The sequence below is a fragment of the Macrobrachium nipponense genome, chromosome 28 (genome assembly GCF_015104395.2).
Source record: "Macrobrachium nipponense isolate FS-2020 chromosome 28, ASM1510439v2, whole genome shotgun sequence".
NCBI lineage: Eukaryota > Metazoa > Arthropoda > Malacostraca > Decapoda > Palaemonidae > Macrobrachium > Macrobrachium nipponense.
The window spans coordinates 6,952,398-6,975,200 of record NC_087217.1 but is presented as its reverse complement, the minus strand read 5'-3'; the positions used below and the strand labels follow the sequence as shown (position 1 = coordinate 6,975,200).

The 22,803-nt window shown below is 42.4% G+C and overlaps 1 protein-coding gene across 2 annotated transcripts in view; it reads left to right on the top strand.

The window, feature by feature from the left end:
* LOC135201386 (BRCA1-A complex subunit Abraxas 1-like) overlaps positions 1-22,803 on the top strand; it is a 118,565-nt gene that overhangs the window by 88,147 nt on the left and 7,615 nt on the right. For both annotated transcript variants that reach the window (XM_064230252.1, XM_064230253.1), the window contains exon 6: positions 15,768-15,934. In XM_064230252.1, coding sequence (XP_064086322.1) covers positions 15,768-15,934 — 167 coding nt within the window. The remainder of the gene's footprint in view (positions 1-15,767; positions 15,935-22,803) is intronic.

The window sequence follows — 22,803 nt, the reverse complement described above, 5'->3', positions numbered from 1 at the left end:
GGTTAAAAACAATCAAAGCTTGTAAATCTGTGGCATCTGGCAACTCATACGTATACGAGGTGGAAGCTGGTCATCGATCAGGCATAGAATCTCGGGACGCATCAGTCTTTCTTTGACCACCTTGGAGAGTAGTAGTTTGCGCTTTCCTTTCAAACAGTTTGCTTTGTTTGCCCTCGAGTCAAATGGAGAATTCTGGACTTTGTGGTGTCGTCGTCTGCGAGTGAGAGGAGTTCTTTGCCAACTTCTCTACAAGGACGTGTCTCTCCCTTACACACATGTACATGGCCCTGGAAGTGATAGTCCACCATCTCCATTTCCTGTGCCTGTTCCAGTCTTTCATAAACATGAAAAGGCTCTGATTAAGAGGTTGAAGGTGCCTGCTACAACAGTGTTCTCAGATATGTGTGTGCATTATTGTGTAGCACCCCAGTATGCTTGTGATATGTCATGGGCCCCAGAGGTGTGTGTACATGAGTTACCCTTGACTTGTGATACATCAGTTGATGCTTGAGGAACTGATCGTATGTCATGCGGATGTTTGCATTTACTAGAGCAGGCTGGTGCACATTTCTTTTGTGTGGGAGTGGATTCTGCTGATGTTTGAGGGGATCTTAGCAGGCAGAGTTGGAATGGTACTTTTGAGGGGTTATTACAGGGTGCCCAGTCTCAACCTAATCTCATCAATCAAGCTTACTTTCAGGTGCTACTCCAAAGTGACTCCATTGTTTAGATTGCCATGGTCTTGGCTATCTTGTTTTGTTGTTGACTGGATGACTCGTCTGATCTCCAGCCAAACTCTTTCCAGTGCTGCTGACACACAAAGAAAGTGGACCTATAAATCTGTGGACTGACAAACAACCTCCTCCTGCAGAAACATCATGAGAGCTTGTCCTTCTCTGCCATAGAATCAGGAGCCACAAAGTCTCATCAAAATGGGTTCCTTCCAGGCAGCATTTGGTTGAACATGCTTGTAGACTTCACCATCTCGGCAGTCCTGTCTGAGAATGGTAAGGTAAAGTTTAGGAGGTTACTGGTGTTAGGGGAAAGGCTCTGACTTGCCTTTTACACTAGTGCGCCAACTTGTGGCCAAGCTGTTGTCTTGAGGTGATGGGATATGGCGTTCTCTCTCATCTCATGATGTGATCCACTTTGCAGTTTGGGTTGAAGGGAACTGCAGCTAAGGGTTCAGGGTGGCCACACATTCTGTGTCTAGTGTTGGGAGGAACTCTCCAGTTAACGTGAAACAAGGTGCCTAGATTTCTTCCCCCAAAAAGGGCAGGCAGCCTTTGCAGAGGGTCTTATTTGATGACTGGATTCCAGGAATCTCCTTAAGCGAGATCTTTCTGTTTACAGATTCATCGAAAGATGGTGGATGTATACACCTGTGTGGCATGTTTATTGCAGGTGCGTGGACAGAGGACTCACCTCAGTTGTGGCTAAACGTTTTGAAAATGGCATAGTGTTGATGAGTGACTAAGGCTGTAGTGGTACAGATAGTCCCCAGTTATTGGCGATCCTGTTTTATGGTTATCAGCGCCAATCCATACCTAACAGAGGTGTCATTCACTGGTTATCAGCGCCGATAAGCACTGAAAATTGCGGATTTTCTGTTATTAGCAATTTTCGCCTATTATCAAGCTGTCAGAACGGAACCCTTGATGGTAACCAGAGACTGCCTGTATATGTCAAAAAGCAGTGGGGAATGGTTTCCATACACCTCTGTCAATTGGCAAGGCAGATGCCCTAAAGGGTGGTTCACCACAGCGTTGAACTGTTTGCCTGGTACATTTCAGGCTGGAGAAATGTAATGATAGATCAGCTATATAGGAAGATAGATCAGCTATATAGGAAGCTCCCAGTGTACCAGGTCCTTAGGAGGTGTCAGATGCCCTCCAATACCCCTAGGATAATGTGGACATGTACACCTTTCTGCCATTCAGTCTGATCCACTGTGTGACCAATTGTATTTTGATCATTGCTTGGGTTTATGATGACCTTGGTGGTGCTCATTGGCCTCATGCCAAAAGATATTTGATTGGCTGGCTGTCTTGTTCAAGATACCTAGAGAGACTCCCATAGCTTACTGTCCTTCATTAGTTATATTTGCAGAGTTGTCACCGGGTGGTACATTCCCTCTGGCTACTTGCTCAGAGGTTATCGAGCAGCTCCTGCAAGAGAGAGATATTTCCTGCAGGACTGCACAAAAGATATTAGGATACCTCAATTGATCCTTGTTTAATGTGTATCTATAGGTCTCCAGTCAGAGCTGTTCAGCAATTCATAGACTTCTTTTTCTACCTTTTTCTTGGCAAGTTCTGCTCATTCTCTCTCAGCGGTGAAAGGCTTTGCTCAGCTTTAAGCCTGATCTTCAGGCTGAAGGGTATGGATCTCTGTATACCTCGGTAGATTTATCCATGGTAGCTATGTCATATCCTCCTGAGTGAGATGTAACTGTTTGTTCATGAGCCTTTGGGAGGCCTCAGACCATGAGTTACACTCAAGATTGTCTTCTTGATAGTATTAGCCTCAGCAAAGCATATTGATGAGTTACTAAGCTTGTCCTGGTTTGGCACTCATAGCACTGGAAATCTCTAATTTTTATTCATTCCTGTGCTTGTGGCAAAAACTCAGAATGCTCCATTTCTTAACAAGAAATAAGAGAACATCTTTATTCCCTGTCTTCAGTACTTTGTTGGTGGCGACCCAAACAATATACTTATATGCCCAGTGCGAGCCATAAGTATTACCTAAAAAGAACCCGACCTATTAGGACAGTTTTGATTAATTTTTGTATGTACTGGCAAGGATAAAACAGTGTCTTATTAACACCCTTTCTTCTGGGCTTTGTGTAGTAATCAAATGAGCTTATGACACTTTTAGTGAGAGTTACATTTATATACGTAGTTTGAGTGAGTACTCACAAAATCGGGGATGTGGGACTGTCCCTGGCATTTCAGAAAAGTTCTTTAGTTTTGCAGGTAATCACAGTTAATGGTGGTAAGGTCTTGAAACATCAGACTACTTTTACCCCATTCTCCCTGAGGGATGTCAGCCTCAGTTGTAGAGGTTGTTAAGGTGTGTGACTTACTGCTTTCCATTTTTTCTACCAAAGTGGTTGGGAAGGAGTGAAAGCTATAATTAATTCATTGTGCCCAGATTAATCTACCTTCTGACTTGTGTCACCCCCTTAGAGGGTCATCACACTTGGTTCTTTGATAGTTTTAAGAGGTCATACCTGATTCTTTGAAGGTTTCCTTTTTCTTGAAACATCCCAGAGATATCTTCCTCAGGCTCATGGCTCTATTACTACATCATCCTTATGCTCAACTGAATAGAAGGTTACAGGAGTCATTCCCCCTCGAATTGGGACCACCTTGATGTGGGGAGGGGGCTTTGAACCCCAGGAATTTGTTCCTGGATTTGAGTCCAAGAGTCCCATATATCATTGTAGTACTATATTGCATTGGATTAATTTTTGTGGAATTTTCCACTTTTGTTAAAATTTATCGGCCCTGATAAATAGGAAAAGCTAGGACTGGGTTTATATCTAAAGCTAAATAGTGGGAACTGTGGTAGGACCATCAACTGCCCTGATATCTTTTGGACCTGAAAGATATCAGGCAGAACTATTCTGCAGGGGTGTACCACAGATTCCCTGGGTGTCTGGTTCTGGGAATAGGAATCTCAGCATTCTATCTGGTTTGCCCATAATTTGATTAGGGTTGGAGTGATTGTATTCTCTTGATACTCTCAGTCCTATCAAGTGGGTTTGGCTTACTCTTGGGCACCTCTAATCATGTGCTGTCCCCTGTAGGGTAGGGTAGGGATATGGATGTTTGGGAGTCGGTTCTCACTTGTGCCATTAATGGAGGAATAAACCCTTTGAAAGGCTGATGATATCTTTTTAATGTTTTCAGGTTTATTTATCCTTTGATAGTAGTGACTCAGCACAGTTGATGACTACTGGAACCTCCTCCTCTGACAGCCTTTGCTTAGAAAATTGAAAGAGGCATTCAATTGTAAATACACTGGAACCTTATGCTCTAGTACAAAGCAAATAAAAAAAAAAAATCTTGACCCAACATTGACTCACTTTTCTTTTACTCCCTCTTTAGGTGTGGAAGTTGGTCAAGATTTCTGGCATTAGAAACAGAAAAAAATATTGGCATTGAAATTAGAAAACTTCCTGTTGAATCGACATTCAACCAATGAATTGTCATTTAGACAAGTAAAAGTCTGGATGTGGTTAATGGAAACAAAAAAAAAATCAATTGGAAAATTACATAACTACATCAGAACCTTGGTTTTCATACAAAATCTGTTCCAGAACCTCTCACAAAGCCAGAAACATACGAAAACCGAAACAATAATTCCCATAAGGAATAATGTGAATACAATTAATGTGTTCCAGACCCCTAAAAATGTTAACAAAAAATACATTTTATAGGGAATATAAACAGTTCTACAAACAGAAAACAATGAGAAATAAATATAAATGAATAATGAAACAAATAATTAACATTTAACATCACTCTTACCTTTATGGAAGGCTCTTGTTAACATATGGAAGATGGAGAGGAGGGGAGAGGGAGGAGGTAAGGTTATTGTTTTGAAGGGGAATCCCCCTCCAGATGTACTTCAGGTATCAAGAACCTGTCTCGGGTTACTTCTTTACATTTTTTAGTGGCAATGTCTGGGTTTACTTCCCCACTTCGTTTTTTACTGGCACTAGGACCAACTTGAGAGTCCCTGGACCCCTGTCACACAACAAAAGTGTCCTGAGACATTTGTTTCTGACGTCTCTAACATTTGCCTAAAGTGATACAATGAATTGTCATTAAACATGTTAGCCACACAGATTGCAATGTCTTTGTTAGGATGAAACTTCTCAGAAAATTTTTTAACATCACTTTGCAAACATTTCTTTAATCACTGAAGTAGGCACAGTATCCCTTCTCTCTTCCTCCTCCTCCTCGGATTTTTATCTGCTGTATGTTGCTGTTCCTGCTGAAGGTCTTGCAGCTCCCCAGTGGTTAGCACTTTCCTGTGGTAGTCCACTAACTCTTCCACATTCTCGCCACCCACATCCAAGCCCATGGACTGACACTGAGGGCACTGGAAATTGCAATCGGTGGCCTTTTGGGAACACTTTAAAAAATAATCGCTAACGCTTTCGCCTGGGCCTTGTATCGCATTGAAAAACTCCGACCATAACACAGCACGGTTTGTAGAGCGTAACACAATATCGCGAATAAAATCCATGGCTTCCGTAGCGATAAGGTTACTCCATTCCTGTGAGGTGAATCTGGCGTCCAGCGCTCGTTGCAGAGGGGGCGTGCATTATAGCCTGATATGGTGGACGACCTCGTGTGGCAGTAGTCTGCACAATTCGATCCAACATTCCATCGACCTTCTCCAGGATCTGAACACGGCGGGCTTCAGCTTGATTTCGCACTTCTCCGGGGGCTGCAGATGAAGGGACACGAGGTGCAGGGGTAGCATGTGTCGTAATCCGGTCGCAGAGGGAGTTGATCATTTGTTGCTGTGGCGCCATGGCCTGCCTGGCTTCTTGCAGGGCAGGAACGAGCCCACGGGGGACGACAGGGCGTGCGGCCCTTGGGGTGGACTGCGCTGAGCGACGCTGGAAGGGCATGGTGAGGGTCACGTTGGTCCTTAAGAATCACTGCGCCATATTGGATGTCAAGGTGGGACAAGAGATACACGGTGGTGGAGACGTGTGGTTTATTGCATCCTCAATTACATACTGACTCCAGTTGGCGTCTCCAACCGGCACACTTACTTGGCGCCTGCTCGCCATGGGAAAACGTATCTTAACAATGCAGGTACTCCATCAATGACAAATAGATTACTAAATTTGCATTTCGTAAACATTTTCGGAGGAGCGTTAGACACCGGCGGACAAAAATGAGCATGAAAAGCATCCTCTGATATTGCGGACGGCAGTTACAAATGCTGCCTGTGTCATATTTACGTACAGAAATAATATTACCCTATATGTAATACGTATGTACATTTTCATACACATTTAAACATGAAAACATGAACATTTATAAATCGACAGATCGATTGCTAAATTTGCACTTTTTTATCTCTATATTTTCGGAAGACCGGCTGGCGGCGGCATAAATCAGCGTCATGGGCAGATAGTTTACGCTATTAGCTATGTATGTAATAACTCTCAATAAAAATGTTAATATCATTTGCATAACCTTTACTATGGTCTGAACGGTTCTTCTACAAATTTTTCATGCCAGATTTGATGACCCTACATGGAAACTTTGGCATAGTAAACAGTCTTACCTCTCTCAGACCGCTTGATGATATCGTATTTCGTCTCCAGCGATATCGTCTTCCTCTTCTTGGCGTCATTTCCATGGGACGTAGTAGCTGGACGCTTAGGACCCATGATGAATGAAGTTAAGCGGTAAAACTAAAACAAGAGAGATGGGAAATTGCTCTACGAAGACCGCCGTTGTTGCCGCTGTTGTAGCTACCAGTCCAATATTCCTGCGTCGTTAAGCGTGTGCGACCGACCCATGCGGCAGGCAGGTCGTTCTCCGGTCAAGTACTACAGCACAGTACAATATAAACATAAAAACTAGTTCCCATCACCGCGCTTAGGAGAATGGCTGTCAGTCAACGGCGCCTTCAACTGGTTAACATTGCCGTTAAACACTATTTATTCCATAGGCATAACGGCGCTTGCAGCGCCGCTGACCAATAATCTTAAAATTCCTTATTTTTTTATGAATATTTTTGACGACCGCCGTAAAACCGATTCGCTGTTGAGCGATTGCGCCGTTAACCGCGGGTCGCCTGTAATTGGAAAGCGTTGTAACCTCGGAGCTTTGTATGCCGAACCCATCGTAAGCTGGGGACTGCCTGTACAGAATATTGAATTCGCATCAGCAAATAGTGGGCCCACGAGTATTTTTATACATAGATATGTTCCGCAGAAACACCCGCAAATGAGCGCGTCTTCCTAGGAATGATTTTTAGATAGGTTCCACAGAAAAACCCGCAAATGAGCGAGTCTTTTCGTGAATAATTTTTAGATAGGTTCCACTGAACAATCTGTAAATAGATAAGTCCTTGAATCTTGAGAACGCGAATACGGGCTGTTGACTGCATACAGATGGATCTAAGTCAAAGCATGGAGTGGGATATGCTGCAGTGTCCTACGACAGAACTTATCAGTACTCTCTACCTTATCATGCTTCAGTATTCAGACCAGAGTTGTGTGCTATAATTTTGTGATATTAATGACTTGACAAGTGCTATAGAAGCTATTCAGAGTTAGAAATTAAAAAAAATAGTATTGAACAACAAATTATATTATTTTTCCAAAAGTTATATACCAATTCATAAAGGACAAAGTGTAGAAGTTGACAGGGAACAAAGGAAATGAAGAGGCTGATAGTGCAGCCAAAGAAGCAACCCATGTGACAAGATCAAATGTGAATATTCCTGCTACTGATTATGTTACACACATAAAGGTGGCAATATAAATAAATGACAATAAATACAGAATGAGGAACCTGAAAATAATAAATTAAAACAAGTAAAACCTGCTGTTGAAAAATGGAGTTCATCATATCAAAGAGAGAAACATGCACAAGTAATTCTGACACGTCTCTGTATAGGCCATACTCATCTGACACATGGACACAATGAGCAACCGACATGACTCGGCTCCCAAGTGCTCAAAGTGCAAGGTGATAATAAGGGTAAGACATGTTTTGTGTGTGTCCAAAGTATGACTAGCAGCGACTGTCAACTTTTGGAAATATGGAAATAAATCCATGAAAGTAATTTGATCAGATTCTTCTGCATTTTCAGTTCTAGTTCCAATTTTTATGTTCATGAAGAGATGTAATTCAGTTGATGAAATATGAATATATACAGTGAGTAAATAATGAAAATACAAAGTCCTTAGGTCATTTATTGAATTAAAAAAATAATTTTTAAATCATACTTAGCTTATCTTGGAAGATGCCCTGCTGTCCTGAGAAAAGCCTCTCGCTCGGAGGAGATACTTGATAGCCTCCAACCGTGAAGAGACAGGGATTCTACTGAACTGGTGGAACATTTCCGCATGGGGCTGACACTGGAGATGTCGCCAAGGGGGAATCTCCCTCGGAACCTCTGACAATAACGACAGCAGATCTGGGAACCACTCCGCCTGAGGCCACAGAGCGGCTACCAAAGTCATCTGAGACCCTGTGAACTCATTAGCCTGTTCAGAACTTGACGGATCAAACAAAACAGAGGGAAGGCATATACCTCCAGGTTGTCCCAGGGGTGTTGTAATGCGTCCTCTGCCAATGCTAAAGGATCTGGGACCATTAAACATGATATCTCCAGCTTCCTGTTGAAGCAAGTTGCAAAAAGGTCCTACATGGGTCTACCCAAAACCTGGAAAAGCTTGTCTGCTACCACTTGATGAAGGGACCACTCTGTGCCTAGGATCTGATCCCGACGACTGAGTTTGTCTGGGACCACATTCCATTTGCCTGGGATATACGTGGCTGAGAGCTCTACCTAATTGCTGACCGCCCATTGGTGAACCTTGATGGTCAAGGCGTGAAGTTGGGAAGAAACCAGGCCTCCCTGTTTGTTCACATAGGCTACCACCATGGTGTTGTCCGACATGAGAATGACAGAATGACCTTCTACTTTCTCCCAAAACTCCCTCAGACCCAGGAAGGCTGCCTTCAACTCCAAGACGTTGATATGTTGCTGCTTGTCCTCCAAACACCTGAAGTGATACTCTCAACTCCTCCTTGCCAAGGAGTGGAGCATATGCTACCGAATAGAGGGTTTGACATTTGCATATTAAGCGACCACACTATCAGTATGACTACCTTACTCACTGTATCAGACCAGTCCAGCAAATGACGTGTCTGTTCCTTAACCCGCCCAAAGGAAGAAGGAAAGGGACAAGAGAAAGAAGGAGACCAGCCAACGCACTCATTCTCTCATCCACACAATCATCTTGGGTAAGATACAAAAGTGCCCTGTTAGGGGCAACTATGAGTTACACAACCTGTTGGGCAGCCACCACAGGACCCAGGGAAAATGTGTCCACAGATCTGTGGGCAACATTCTTATGATAGAAAGAAGCGAACGTGGACTGGCGTAACCAAGTACCAGTGCTCAGCCCTCTATGTACAGCCAAGTTCTTTTTGGAAGCGAGAGAATGACCTGCACAGACGTGGTGGTGGAATCATCAGGAGACAAGTATGCCTGTCTGATGGCCTCCCATATCCAAAAAGAGATAGTATTACTAGACACCTCTTTCCTGTGCGGCCTGTGCTAACAAAAAGTCTGCGGCAGCCTGGTCTAAGGTGCCGAGTCCTTTTAAGATAGCAACGCAGGGCCCTGACAGGGCACAACAAATGCTCTTGACCATCACCACCCACAAGTCATTCAGTGATGGAATGGAAAACGAAGTAAACCTGTCATCATGCACAGAGGGATTTTGGGTCATGGCCACGAATTCCGGGACAAATTGGAAGGACAACGACCCCCAACCCCAGGTGTGCTTCACCTCATAGCTCTGATCGTGGAGCTCTCCTACTTTCTTGGAAGATGCCAAGGCAAGAAGGAAAACTGCCTTGAGTGTCATGTTCCTGTCAGATGAGCGACACAAGGGCTCATATGGACTCTTAGTGAAGCCCTTGAGAACCAAGGAAACATCCCACGTCAGAGGCTTGAGCTCTCTAGGAGAACCCGACTGCTCAAACCCCCTAACTAGCAAGGAAAGTTTCCAGGAAGAGGAGATGTCGATACCTTTAAGGCATAACACCAAACTCAGGCTGCCCTGTAGCCTCTAATGGCAGAAATGGACAAACGTTTCTCGTCTCTGAGGAAGGTTAAAAGTCTGCTATTCGCTAAATAGAGGTTGCGAGTGGAGAAAAACCCTGTTACGACACCAATCACAGTAGATCGCCCATTTGCCTTGGTAAACCGCGGAGGTCAACTTTTTGAGACTGCTGGACATATGCCCTGCTGTCCTTCTGAGAAAAGCCTCTCACTCAGAGGAGATACTTGATAGCCTCCAACCGTGAAGAGACAGGGATTCTACTGACTGGTGGAACATTTCCGCATGGGGCTGATACAGGAGATGTTGCCAAGGGGGAATCTCCCGCGGAACCTCTGACAACAACGACAGTAGATCTGGGAACCACTCCGCCTGAGGCCAAGGGGCTACCAAAGTCATCCTGAGACCCTGCGAACTCATTAGCCTGTTCAGAACTTAACGGATCAAACAAAACGGAGGGAAGGCATACACCTCCAGGTTGTCCCAGGGATGTTGTAATGTGTCCTCTGCCAATGCTAAAGGATCTGGAACCATTGAACAGAATATCTCCAGCTTCCTGTTGAAGCGAGATGCAAAAAGGTCCAACATGGTCTACCCAAAACCAGGAAAAGCTTGTCTGCTACCACTTGATGAAGGGACCACTCTGTGCCTAGGATCTGATCCCGACCATTGAGTTTGTCTGGGACCACATTCCGTTTGCCTGGGATATACATGGCTGAGAGCACTACCTAATTACTGACCGCCCACTGGTGAACCTCGATGGTCAAAGCGTGAAGTTAGCGAGAAACCAGGCCTCCCTGCTTGTTATCATAGGCTACCACCGTGGTGTTCACTGTGGGGTTGTCCGACATGAGAATGACAGAATGGCCTTCTATCTTCTCCTGAAACTCCTTCAGACCCAGGAAGGCTGCCTTCAACTCCCAAGACGTTGATATGTTGCTGCTTGTCCTCCAAACGCCTAAAGTGATGAGGCTGCCTACATGAGGCCGCCCAAACGGCAAAGGAAGGCGTCTGAGAACAGAAGGATGTCTGGTGGAAGAGAACGCAGAGGGGCACCCTTCGAAAGATTCTGGTCGTCCAACCACCAACAAAGGTCTTCTCTCACTTCTAGAGACAGAGGAACCATTAACAGGGGTGAGTATCCCGCTGGAGACCAGAATCCTCCCAGCCTCCATCGCAGAGACCGAAGAAGAAAACGCCCATGAGGGACCAGCTTCTCCAGGGATGACAACACTCCCAGAAGAACTGATGAGCTGACTGATGTGGTTTCGACAGGAAGTTGCGCGCCACCACCCACAACTTCAATCTCTGATCCGATGGGAAAACTTTTGCCACTGTCCTATTGATGACCATGCCCAGCTAGAGAATCCTTTGACTTGGTACGAGGTTTGACTTTTCCTGGTTGACTACGATGCCCAGTTCCAGACAGAACTGAAGTAGATGATCCCTGTCCTGCATCAGCTTTTCCTTGGAAACTGCTAGACCAACTAATCGTTGAGGTACCTCAGCAAATGGATCCCCTGAGCATGGGCCCATCTTGACACGAGAGAGAAGACCCTTGTGAACACTTGAGGGGCTGTTGTCAGCCCGAAGCATAGGACTTTGAACTCGAAGACCTTGTCCCCAAGAGAGAAGCGAAGGAACTTCCTGGACAGTGGATGAACAGGGATTTGGAAGTATGCGTCCATTAAGTCTATTGACAGCATGAAGTCGCCTTCCCTCATGGCTGCCAACACCGAACGCGGGGTCGCCATCCTCCCGACGCCTTGAGCACCAAGAAGATGTGACTGTAAAACCCCAGAGACGAACGCACCACTTCCTCTATCGCATCCTTGTCCAACATCTTCTGCACCTCCTCCCGAAGAGCCAAGAACTTTAGAGAATCTGGAGGGTATGCCTTCCTGAGCTGCAGTTTGTCCGACAGAGGAGGAGAGAAATCGAATGGCAGTAGGTACCCCACCCGAAGGACATCTACCACCCATTTCTCCACTCCATAACTCTGCCACTTGGCCCAGTGGCCCACTAGGCTCCCCCCTCCGTGGCACAGTATAGGGAGAGGCGCCTAACCTACAAATGGCCTCCTTTACCTCTGCCCCTTGGACCCCTTCTTGGCCTAAAGGAACGAGAGCGAAAGGGACGTTGATCCTCTGACCTATGCCGAGTCGAACGGGAAGGCCCTGCCGAACTCGAATTCCTCGACAACCTACCAGGCGACGATCTCCTTGACTACTGCTGGACAGGGGGAGGAGGAGGAGCCGGACGTCTCCGAGGACGAGACTCCAACTTAGACACAGCCTGGTGCACCAGTCTGTCTTTGGTGTCTGCCTGACACTGGCCTATCGCATTCTAATCAGCAGAAGGTTAACCTATAAATTAACACTGAGGTGAGCCATATACGAAAACGCCTTGCTTCCTGACTGCAACAGATTGGCAAGAGAGGATGCACTCACCAACCCTTCTGGGGACCGGTCAGAAGCTATCTTGGCAATGACCACAGACCAGAAGTCCAGCCAAGAAACCATGTGCAACATGGAGGCTGCTGTAGATTCCAATGCTGAGGCATCCTGCAGAGACAAGGTCGGAGCCACCGACCTCACGTGCTCCAAAGTCAATCCCGGCTTCAGGCGAATGACGTCTGGGTTAAGATAGTGCGACATAAAAAAAGTAGAGTTCGTAGCATAGTACTTCCTATGCCCCGTGAGAGGCGGGAGTAGTAGCTTGGCAGAGCCCCTAGAGCGAAGCAAACCATCCTGGTCCAAAACAGAGGCGTTAACCGTATGTAAGACTGACTGGATGTGCCCCGACAAGGGAAGCAGAAGAGATGATTTGGAATCCTGCATAGCTCCCATCAAGGCTTCTAAGCAAGGAGTGAACACAACCGAGCCTGAGACCTACTTTCTAAATTGTTGAACCAACGAATGAGATCAACAACTTCCGAAAAGGAAGACAAAAACTCTTGCGTGTCTCCCTTCTCCTGCTCCGGCATCGGAGACCGACAACGAGAAGGATATGTACGCTCCTCTAAGGCACCTTCTTCATTAAAATTAACGGTAGGATCAGCAGCCAAACAGCCCGAAACACCAACTAACCTGTCTGGGCTTGGTCCACGTGTTGGCTCCTGAGTTGAACCCACTATAACACTAGGAACATCACTACGTTCTCCTCAACAGATGATTCATTAACATGTCTGTGAATGGCCACTGGCGTGGCAGACTTACGAACACGAGTCGGAGAGGAATCCCGAACACTCGAGATCGAACTAGAATCCTCGAGAATTGAACTCCTAGAAGCATCAGTGAGAGGAGCAGGCAAACACTCCTCCTGCAGCAACATTGCACTCACCACCTTTGACCTATTGACAGGTGCCTTGAGATCCTTATGGCAACGAATAGGCCTTGGAGAAGAAGGAGCACTTGCATCGTGCATGGACAGGGGAGGTTGCAACACACTCGCGATGTGCATGGATGGGGGAGGTTGCAACACACTCGAGACGTGCACGAACGGGGGAAGTTGCAACACGCCCGCGATTCGATGCAGAGGACGAAGCAGCCGCTGCAGATTACACAGGGAAGATACACTAACATTCTCCGAAACACCAACACTCTCAAGAACACGTCCGCGTAGTTCCTCCCTCATAGGCGAAGAAAGAGCAAAAGTCCTTAGTCTTTCAATGCATGATACGCCGATGTGGCGTAGAAGGGGAAGAGGGAGAGGAAGACAATACTGGTTCCTTAACTGATCTCTTCGCAGGAGGCGGGGACGAAGCCACGTGTTTCCTTCCAATCCTCCCAACCAACAAGGCAGCCAACTTAACATCCAAAAAGAGTCCAATCTCTTAAGCATTGCCTGGCATATAACCTCAGACTGATCTGCAAGAGAAGCTCCGATGACATGGAAGGGAGATGTAGCTAACTGGGTGGCAGAGATGACATTACGACTGAGAGAGACAGTGCTCAGATGATGACTGGGAGTGACGTCATCGATGGGAGTGACGTCACAAGTGGTGATGACGTCACAAGTGGTGATGATGTCATGGCTTCCCCTCGATGTGAAGAATCAGACGCCACTGGCGTAGGAATACACAACGACGGATCCCGTGACGTCATCAACGGGGCTGACGTAACAGCTTCCCTCCGACTCAAAGAAGCAGCAAGTCACTGGCAGAGCAATACAAGATGGCTGACCTTGGCTACCCACGAAGACGAGGCTGGGAGGAGGGGGATGGCTTGGCCAGCCTGAGGAAGGGGGTTAGCGAGCCTCCAAAAAGTGCGCAAGCAACCCCTCCAAGGACAGGGTACTCCCTAGCCTGAGCGTTTTCCATTCACCGCTATCTTGGACGCCTCTGACTCTGGAAGAAATGAGAATGATGAAAAAGCCTCCCCCTTCCCGGGAATCAAATTAATTCCCAAAGAAGAAGGGGCGACATTACAAACTTCAGCCTGGTGGCCTCCCGATACTTCCAGTGACGAATCAATGGAAGAAAAGGAAAGAGACACAGGAACAATGCTACTATGGGGGTTGAATACTGCAGGAGACGAAGCATCGGGAAGAGGTAAAAAACCTTCCCATGAAGGAAGAGTCGGAACCCTTCAATGTTCTCTCTTGCTATAAAAGGACTTCTACTGCTCTTTAGGCCATGCCCGGCATTCCGTGCGAGGATTCATTATAGTACAAAAATGAAAATGGCACCTACTGCACGTGATGTGGGGGTCAATCACTGTCGAAGCCAAAAAACGAGAATACAGAAAACCTGGAATTTCGGGGCGCACACGTTGACGAGGCCGAGAAGAAGCAGAAGAAGCCATAATATCAGCCAAACACACACACACACACTAAACACAAGCGAAACGGGCAGTGAACCGGGTAAAGGCCAAGAGAGGTTAACACGACTCTCCCCCAGGCGGTCAAAGAAAAGACTGACGCGTTGTCGTAGGTGAATGGTCTTCGACCATTCTTCACCTGATCTATGCATGCGTTGCCAGATATCACAAGATTCCATGCTTTCATCTGTTTTTTAACCGGATCCAGCTAGGCACTAGAAATTATCCTGTTGTTAAGACTGAATTTTTGTAGCTATGAAAAATACAAATTCTTAGAAAATTTGTCATTTTTCATGTATGGATACATGAGTACATAATGTATTTATTGTATGCATGTGTTCCAGTGTTAGTGTGCTTTTGTGCAGTTTTTAGTTTAATTTTCACTCATTCATCATCATAGTGAGGGAACTATTTGGTCCCAGCTTAGCCTGTGGTCTAGACGTGTTTATTTTATTTTTATTTTTATTTTATTTTATTTTTTTTTTTATAATCCTTCAGGCCAGCCCTATGAGAGCTAAAAGGTCAGTTCAGTGGTCTGGTTAAGCTACTTTGATAATAACAACAATAATAATAATAGTAATAATATAAATAATACAGTAGTCATTGCTCCCATTTTCACTATTGTGGCCGGGAATGTGATATTTATATTTCTGTAGGAACAAATAGCAAACGTGAAGTAATTTTTTTTTTTTCCTTGGTACAAACCAGAACCTTTTATCATATTCCCACCTTAACCACTGCACCTAGTCTCTGATTCTGAAAGGAAAGTGCTTGGTGACACCAGGTGAGTAGTAATGAAAAGCTGCAAAAAAAGAAAGAAAAAAAAACCACTTTGTGTCAGCAAGTGAGTAGTAGTAATGGAAAACTGTAACCCCCCACCACCACCACCGCCACCACCACTTGGTGGCAGTGAGTGAGTGGTTATGAAAAGCTGCAATCCAGCCTACCACCACCACCACCACCACAGGTTAACTACCTTGTTTTCAAAGTGTCAGTGACTGTTTCCAGCTTGCATAAAGGAATATTCCACTATTTTTATAAAATGCTGTAATTTTTATACCCAAGAAAAATACAAATTGTCTAACATTTTTTATTTTCTCCAGTAACAGCGAGCCTGGGATAATAGAAGCTGAAAATTTGCACACTGGACTCTTACAGAAATTGGTTAGCTTATTACCAAGGTTTTCTAATACTCAAAAGGAACTTGAGAAGATACTACAAGAAGTTACAGCTTTAAGAATGTTATGTTGCAATAATGGCATTCCATTAGGTGAGATATGAAACGCTGAAATGTATGAATTTTCTCAAGCAATTTGTTTTTTACCACTTCTTTGTATACTAGAATGAATGTGAGGTTGGAGAAATAAATGTTTTTAGAGATTATCACCTGCTAGTATAACTTCTGTAAGATATTAAAAGCTTTTATGGTACAAGACTAACATCTGCAAAGATCACACATTTACTACTAGATTTTATGAACTTTGAAAATGCATATCCTTATGTTTCAGATTTATCTTATATCTCTTTTGTGTACCTTATAAGAAAGAAGTATATTTAATTACTGATTACAGACCAATATCTCTCAGAAGCTGTTTATGTAAAATAAAAATTTTTTTTAAAAAAAGTCAGTGCACGACCAACATATGTTATCATCAAGGAATCCATATTAACTCCAACACAATCAGGTTCAATAGCTGGTCGGTCAACCCTAGATTCCCTAACATGTCTAGAAGACCATATCAGGAAGGTCTTTGATGAGAAAAAATTGACAGTAGCTGTCTTTTTTCATATTGGAAAAGCATAAGGCACAGTATAAAGATTTAACATCATGTAAAAACTTCACTCATTAGGGTTGTGGGGTCACCTGCCAATTTTCATTAAAAACTTTCTTACCGATAGAACTTTCCAGACATGAGTAGAAAATTCGTGTTCAGAATACTTTAATCTAGAAGAAGGAATTCTTCAGGGCAGTGTCCTGAGTTGTACTGCGTTTGTCTTGGTAATTAATGACATCACTGCATAATTGCCCAATGGAGTTAGAAATAGCTTATACGTTGATGACTGCCATATACTGCACGAGTAGCTCCCTGAGACATGCCCAAGGAGTCATCAATAGTGCCATCACAAATATGTATAAGTAAATGAGCAAATTCAGTTGGATTTTGTTTTTCAACCAATAAAACAAAAGCCATTGTTTTCTATAAAAACAAAAGGTGGCTAAAAGACCAAGAAATCAAACTCCATCTATATAACACTGAAATTGAGTTCTGTGCAAATGTTAAGGACTTAGGAATAATGATTGATCAACATTTAAACTGGAAAGCACACATCCAGTATATTAAACTAATGGCATAAAAGCCCTTGCCTTATTAAAGAAACTGTCTCACTCTACATGGGGAGCAGGACGCGACATCGTGCTAATGTTATATAGGACATCAGTTTTATCTATAGTAGACTACTGCTGTTCTATATATGTAGCATCTGAAGCAACATTAAAAACTCTTGATGCATTGCATCTCGAAAGAATACGCTTATGTACTGGAGCATGTAGATAATCCCCAACAAATTCTCCTTTAGCAGAGGCAGGCACACTACCTTTGAGACATCACCGCAGCTTAATAACACTACTTAGAGGCCTTTCCCTACAAGCAGGATTATCTCCTGCAGCTACCTGCTTCCTGAATTATATTCCTAGGATTGAACATCATGGTGCTAGCTCCTTCCCAAAAAGAGCCAAATACTTAATTTATATGACACCAATTTTCCCTCCAACAACAGAAGACCCACCACCTTGGACTCTGAAATGAATAAAAAAAAAATGCACCACTTTTTCTTATATTCTTAAACGAAATATGACTAATACAGAGATGTACCGCCAGCATGCCCTAGAACACATCCAAAGAAAGGGAAACCAATTCATGATATATACAGATGGCTCAAAAAACAATACAGGCGTAGGAGCTTCAGCTTTCTCGAATAATATATTAATCAAATTAGGTTCCTTTAATATTATCTATGTTTACTCCAGAACTCTCGGCCATACGAGTAACTATTGACACAGTATCTGAAAGGCAAGCAATCTCTATAATAATTTTGAGCGACTTCCGTAGTGCCATTGATGCTTTAAACAAGTACTAATCTTCAGGTCAACTTGTCTGAGAAATCCAACTAAAAATCCACCTACTTCTCCAATCTGGATTGTCAATAAATCTTGCAAAATCTTGCTAATATTACTTCTTCAGTTTTGCTTTTTGAGACAATGAAACCCACAGGTATACCTCAGATTTTATCTTTTTCAGCTTGTTTGATACTGGTACCGAAGACCAATCTGTTTGCCAATCTTGATGTATTAGAGATTTGACAGATACTATCCAGTCTGATGAGGGCATATGAAATTATTGGGGTAATAGTGCATGCTAGTTTAGCTGCAGAATCTGCATTTTCACTCCCTTCAATTCCTACATGTGCCGGATTCCAACCAACACATTTTGTTGGAATCCGGCACATGAAGGGAATGAAAATGCCGATTCTGCAGCTAAACTAGCATGCACTATTACCCCAACAATTTCATATGCCCTCATCAGACCGGATAGCATTTGTCAAATCTCTAATATATCAAGATTGGCAAACAGATTGGTCTTCGGTACCAGTATCAAACAAGCTGAAAAATATAAAATCTGAGGTATACCCGTGAGTTTCATCGTCTCAAAAAGAAAAATCTGACGAAGTAATATTAGTAAGATTTCACATTCGTCATACTAGGTTTTCTCATGGTCATCTAATGACAACCCCACATTTTGACCCAATGAAATGTAAAGGAGGGCAAGTTTCCATGACTGTCCAGCACTTACTCATTAATGCCCAAATTGGATTCAGCAGAGGCACATTATTTTCGAGATCCAACGTCAGGAATTCTCGCTGAAGGCAGGGATTTCTCACTTAACAAAATTACCATGTTCCTAAGTAAACTGGTTTTTTTTTTTTAATAAAGTCTAGTCTTTTTCTCAGGTTAATTCTTGGGAACCAGCCTGAGAAGAGCCTTTTTTAGGCTCAGAGGTCTGGTTAAACTAATCTTTTATCCTATCCTATCCTACTGCAATTTGTCCTAATTCAGTTGATCATAACCTTGACCGCCTAACTAAATACCTCAAGCATATCCTTCTCTGCTATTAAGGCTTATTATGCACAATGTATTTTCAGAGGTTTGATATGTACATTTCATTTTAATCTCTGATCCCTTTGACCATCAACCTCTTGATGTGATGTTTTAGGTTAAAGGTTTAAGGATCCAAAATAGGGATGGTAAAAAGTTTTAAGGAGGAAGACTTAATTGTAGGATAAGGAAACTGGTTTGAAAATATCATTACAGATGTCACCTGTTGTCATAATCTTGTATCATTGAAATGGTTTTATCATCCAGGTGTCTGCAGTTGCCTTTTGGTCTTTTGTAAAAATGTAATACTAGCTGCAAACTCTTCCTCTTTTGTTGATCATCATTTGAAATTTTTTGGGCAGGAAGTAAACCATTTTCTGCATTTTATAGAACAACTTTGGTTGTATTGGATTTGCCTCCCTTCCAGGATAGAAATGAATTAAGCAAAGTATTATAGGCAAGAAACTTTAGATTAGTATCTTTCTTACAGCCTTATAGAACGATAATGGCCGTGGGAATGATGATATTTGACTTATAGTCAACCATCACTGAAAATTGTTTTAACCCTGGCTGTCAAGTACAACAGTATCCTTAGAAGTACACATACTAGCAAATTTAGGAAATGCTGCAATTTCAAATTTTATTTTTTATTAAATATGCAGGATTTATTGTGAAACTCAGTATCCAAAGTCATGACAACATATCTAAGAATTAATCATGTTATCTACATGGATGCAAGGTTAACTTCCCATGATAACTAATCCAAAGATCAAATGTTTATGACTTTTTTGTTATGCATGAAGCTCACAGAAAATGACCTCTCTAGCGATACTAGCCTCATCGGATTGGTGTGTGGTAGATTCATTGTCCTCATGGACAGCATGAATTCTTGTAGTGGCAATTTTTTTTTTATCTCTCCTTGTAACCTTATTATTTATGCTACATTAATGAATTTGATGTCATTTTAAAGCTACAAAGTTGTACTTTATCATATGTTGGAAAATCATACAACAAAACCAAAGCATCCATATCACGAATTGAAGTTAGCCATAATAGAAAATGTTTAGTTGCTTCTTTTGAATTCACCAAAAATCACTAAATAGGTACCTCATTTTTTATATAGTCAAAAGTCAAAAAATTAATTGCCTTTCTTTTTATATATACGTAATTCATTACTATTTGTGTTGGGTAAGATATGGCAGACCACAGTGAAACAAATGCATAATGAACATACACCTCATAGGCAAATGGTAAGTGAAACCTATTTATGTTACTTTTTTTTTAAATCACCAAAATTAAGTAAACTGAGAAGTTCTTTACACACTAAGAAAGTACAGTGATTTGGATTTCATATGATATAGAACTGATTACTTTTTTTAATTTATGACACAACATGCTCCCCTCCAAAAAGTAAACAAACTTATTTGTGTGAGCAGACAGGGAGAAATTACGCTGAAGGGGAAATTTCATAAGTTACTTGTACATATTTAAAGATTTGTCAGAAATAGGTAAATTGAGATATCTAATTTTTCTTTTCACACTGAGACAATCATTTGTTTCTATTGATATATAATTTATTGCTCTTATGTGGTACGTATGACACAAATCCCCCGCCAAAAAAAAAAGTAAATAAACTTATTTGCAAGAGTGACCAGTGAGAACTTATGCGTATGGTAAAATGTCGTAAGTACATTGAAAAATTGGTCAAAAAAAGGAATGTGCATATAATTAGTAATATTTTTTTTAATGCAAATGCATGATAATTTGCATTCATAATTATATAAATTTGTTTTAAAAAACATGTTACACACAAAAGCACTTGAAAATAAATAATATATGTAGTAAATCACATAAGATACCATAAACTAATGCATTGTATAAAAAATACTGTACATAAAAATATATAAATACATATAAGAATGTATTTCAATGGACTCACCAACAATCCTTGTCTCCATATCTTGAAGATATTTTGAAGACCTTGCAGTTCATGCTGTATGCCTAGGAGGAGGAGGAGGAGGCATTCTTAATGCTCCTACTGCTGCTCCTCCCCCAGACCCTAGATGAGGTACCATGTTGGTGGAGGAGTGCTGGTAGTTTAGTTTCTTATGGTAATCATAAAAGTATTCTGCACAAGGCACATGCCCTTCATATAGCAAATATGGCACTCCTTGCTGTACTTCTTGAAGTGTGGCAGTGGCCCTGGCATGTGCACTCTGCCAGGAGAAAGACGAGATATAGGGTCAGTGAATCTTGATTTTTGTTTTCAAGTCTTGCCTTCGGGTATCAGGAACATAGCAATATCACCAGAAGTGCTAGTGGCAGGAAAAATATCAATTGAAGTCCTTTGGGGCAATATCACCAGAAGTGCTAGTGGCAGGAAAAATATCAATTGAAGTCCTTTGGGGTAGATGTAAAGGCATAAGCAGGTGCAGGGGCAGGGTCATCCCGAGCAGATGCAACACCTTGTGTAGGTGCAGGGTGTGCATTAGGGAATGGTAAGAACTCCAGCAGGCCACTCACTTGGATTGAATTCAATCAGACTGGTATATGTCAGTCCATAGAACTATAAAAGGGTCAGTGTAGGTTGGTGTGTAGTACACTTATGATACAAAATGTATGTAGTGTGTAATGTAATGCGGACAGCTTGACTGCATTCTATCTTCTTCTTTCACACTGTTATCCATACACTAAAGGGTCAGTTGCCTGATGCGCCTTTTCTTACAACATCAGGCATGGGTTATTATTTGGCAAAGGGGTTTTTACGACTGCATGCCCTTGCTGTGATCAACCACAGTTATTGGCGGTGGGCCTCGCCTTTGACTAAAAAGTCCACTTGCAAGGCAGCAGTTTCCAAAGTTATTGGTGGTAGGCCTAGCCTTTTACTAAACAGTTAGACTGCAAGGCAGCAGTTTCCACAGTTTTTGGTGGTGGACCTAGCCTTTTACTAAAAAAAGTACAACTGCAAGGCAGCAGTTGTCCTTTTAGTCGCCTTTTACGGTGGTAGTATTCTTGCATCCTTTCCACAGGGTGTGACAGTGTTCTATATGAAGCTGTAGTACTTGATCATTTGGTCAAAGTGATCAACTTCCCTTATACAATGTATGTGTTCTCCAATGGCAACAGGTCATTGTACTGCCATATTCACGACCAGAGTAACTTCACCCTTCTGCACCATGTTTATTTGAATATAATCTTCTGTGTCTATGTCCTACAAGTTGGTTATTACAGTAACCAACCTTGTGTCCATCTAGCACAAAATAAGGAATTGGTCGATTCATTAATAGTGAATATGACCAATGATCAGCATTTGATAGATGTGCTTGGGAAAGTTTTTGAGAAGGTCTTTTCTCAAACATCTGTAGGCAAATTACAAGGAAAGGTCAGGGTTTTCGGGGAAACTTAGCACAGGCTAGCATAGAACTATTTTCTTATTCATATTTTTCAGGTGTCTGCACACCTTTGGAACTTTATTATGCTGAATAGGAGGGACATTAATGTAGCAGGATTTATAACTTTAGTAGGGCTAATACTACTGTTTGAAATACAAAGACTGGTGAGCTTTGCAGGACTGCAAATACACTATGCATGTTTATGATTAATGAGTTTGTGTAATACACTTGTTTTTTTTAAATATAAGTATACAATATGAAATTAAAGAAACTAATTGCATATTTAAAGGTAGAATTTTACCTAATTTCAGTTAGATAAATTATCATTAGTATTAATATTATCATTAGTTGAGCCATAGTTTTTTACCATTCATAATTTTCATTTTGTTTACTATTACAGTACTGTATACAGGCAGTCCCCGGGTTACGACGGGGGTTCCGTTCTTGAGACGCGTCGTAAGCCGAAAATCGTTGTAAGCCGGAACATCGTCAAAAATCCTAAGAAAACCTTATTTTTAATGCTTTGGGTGCATTGAAAACTATGTAAACTGCATTCTTATGGCATTTTTCATAAAAAAAAACTTCAAATATTGA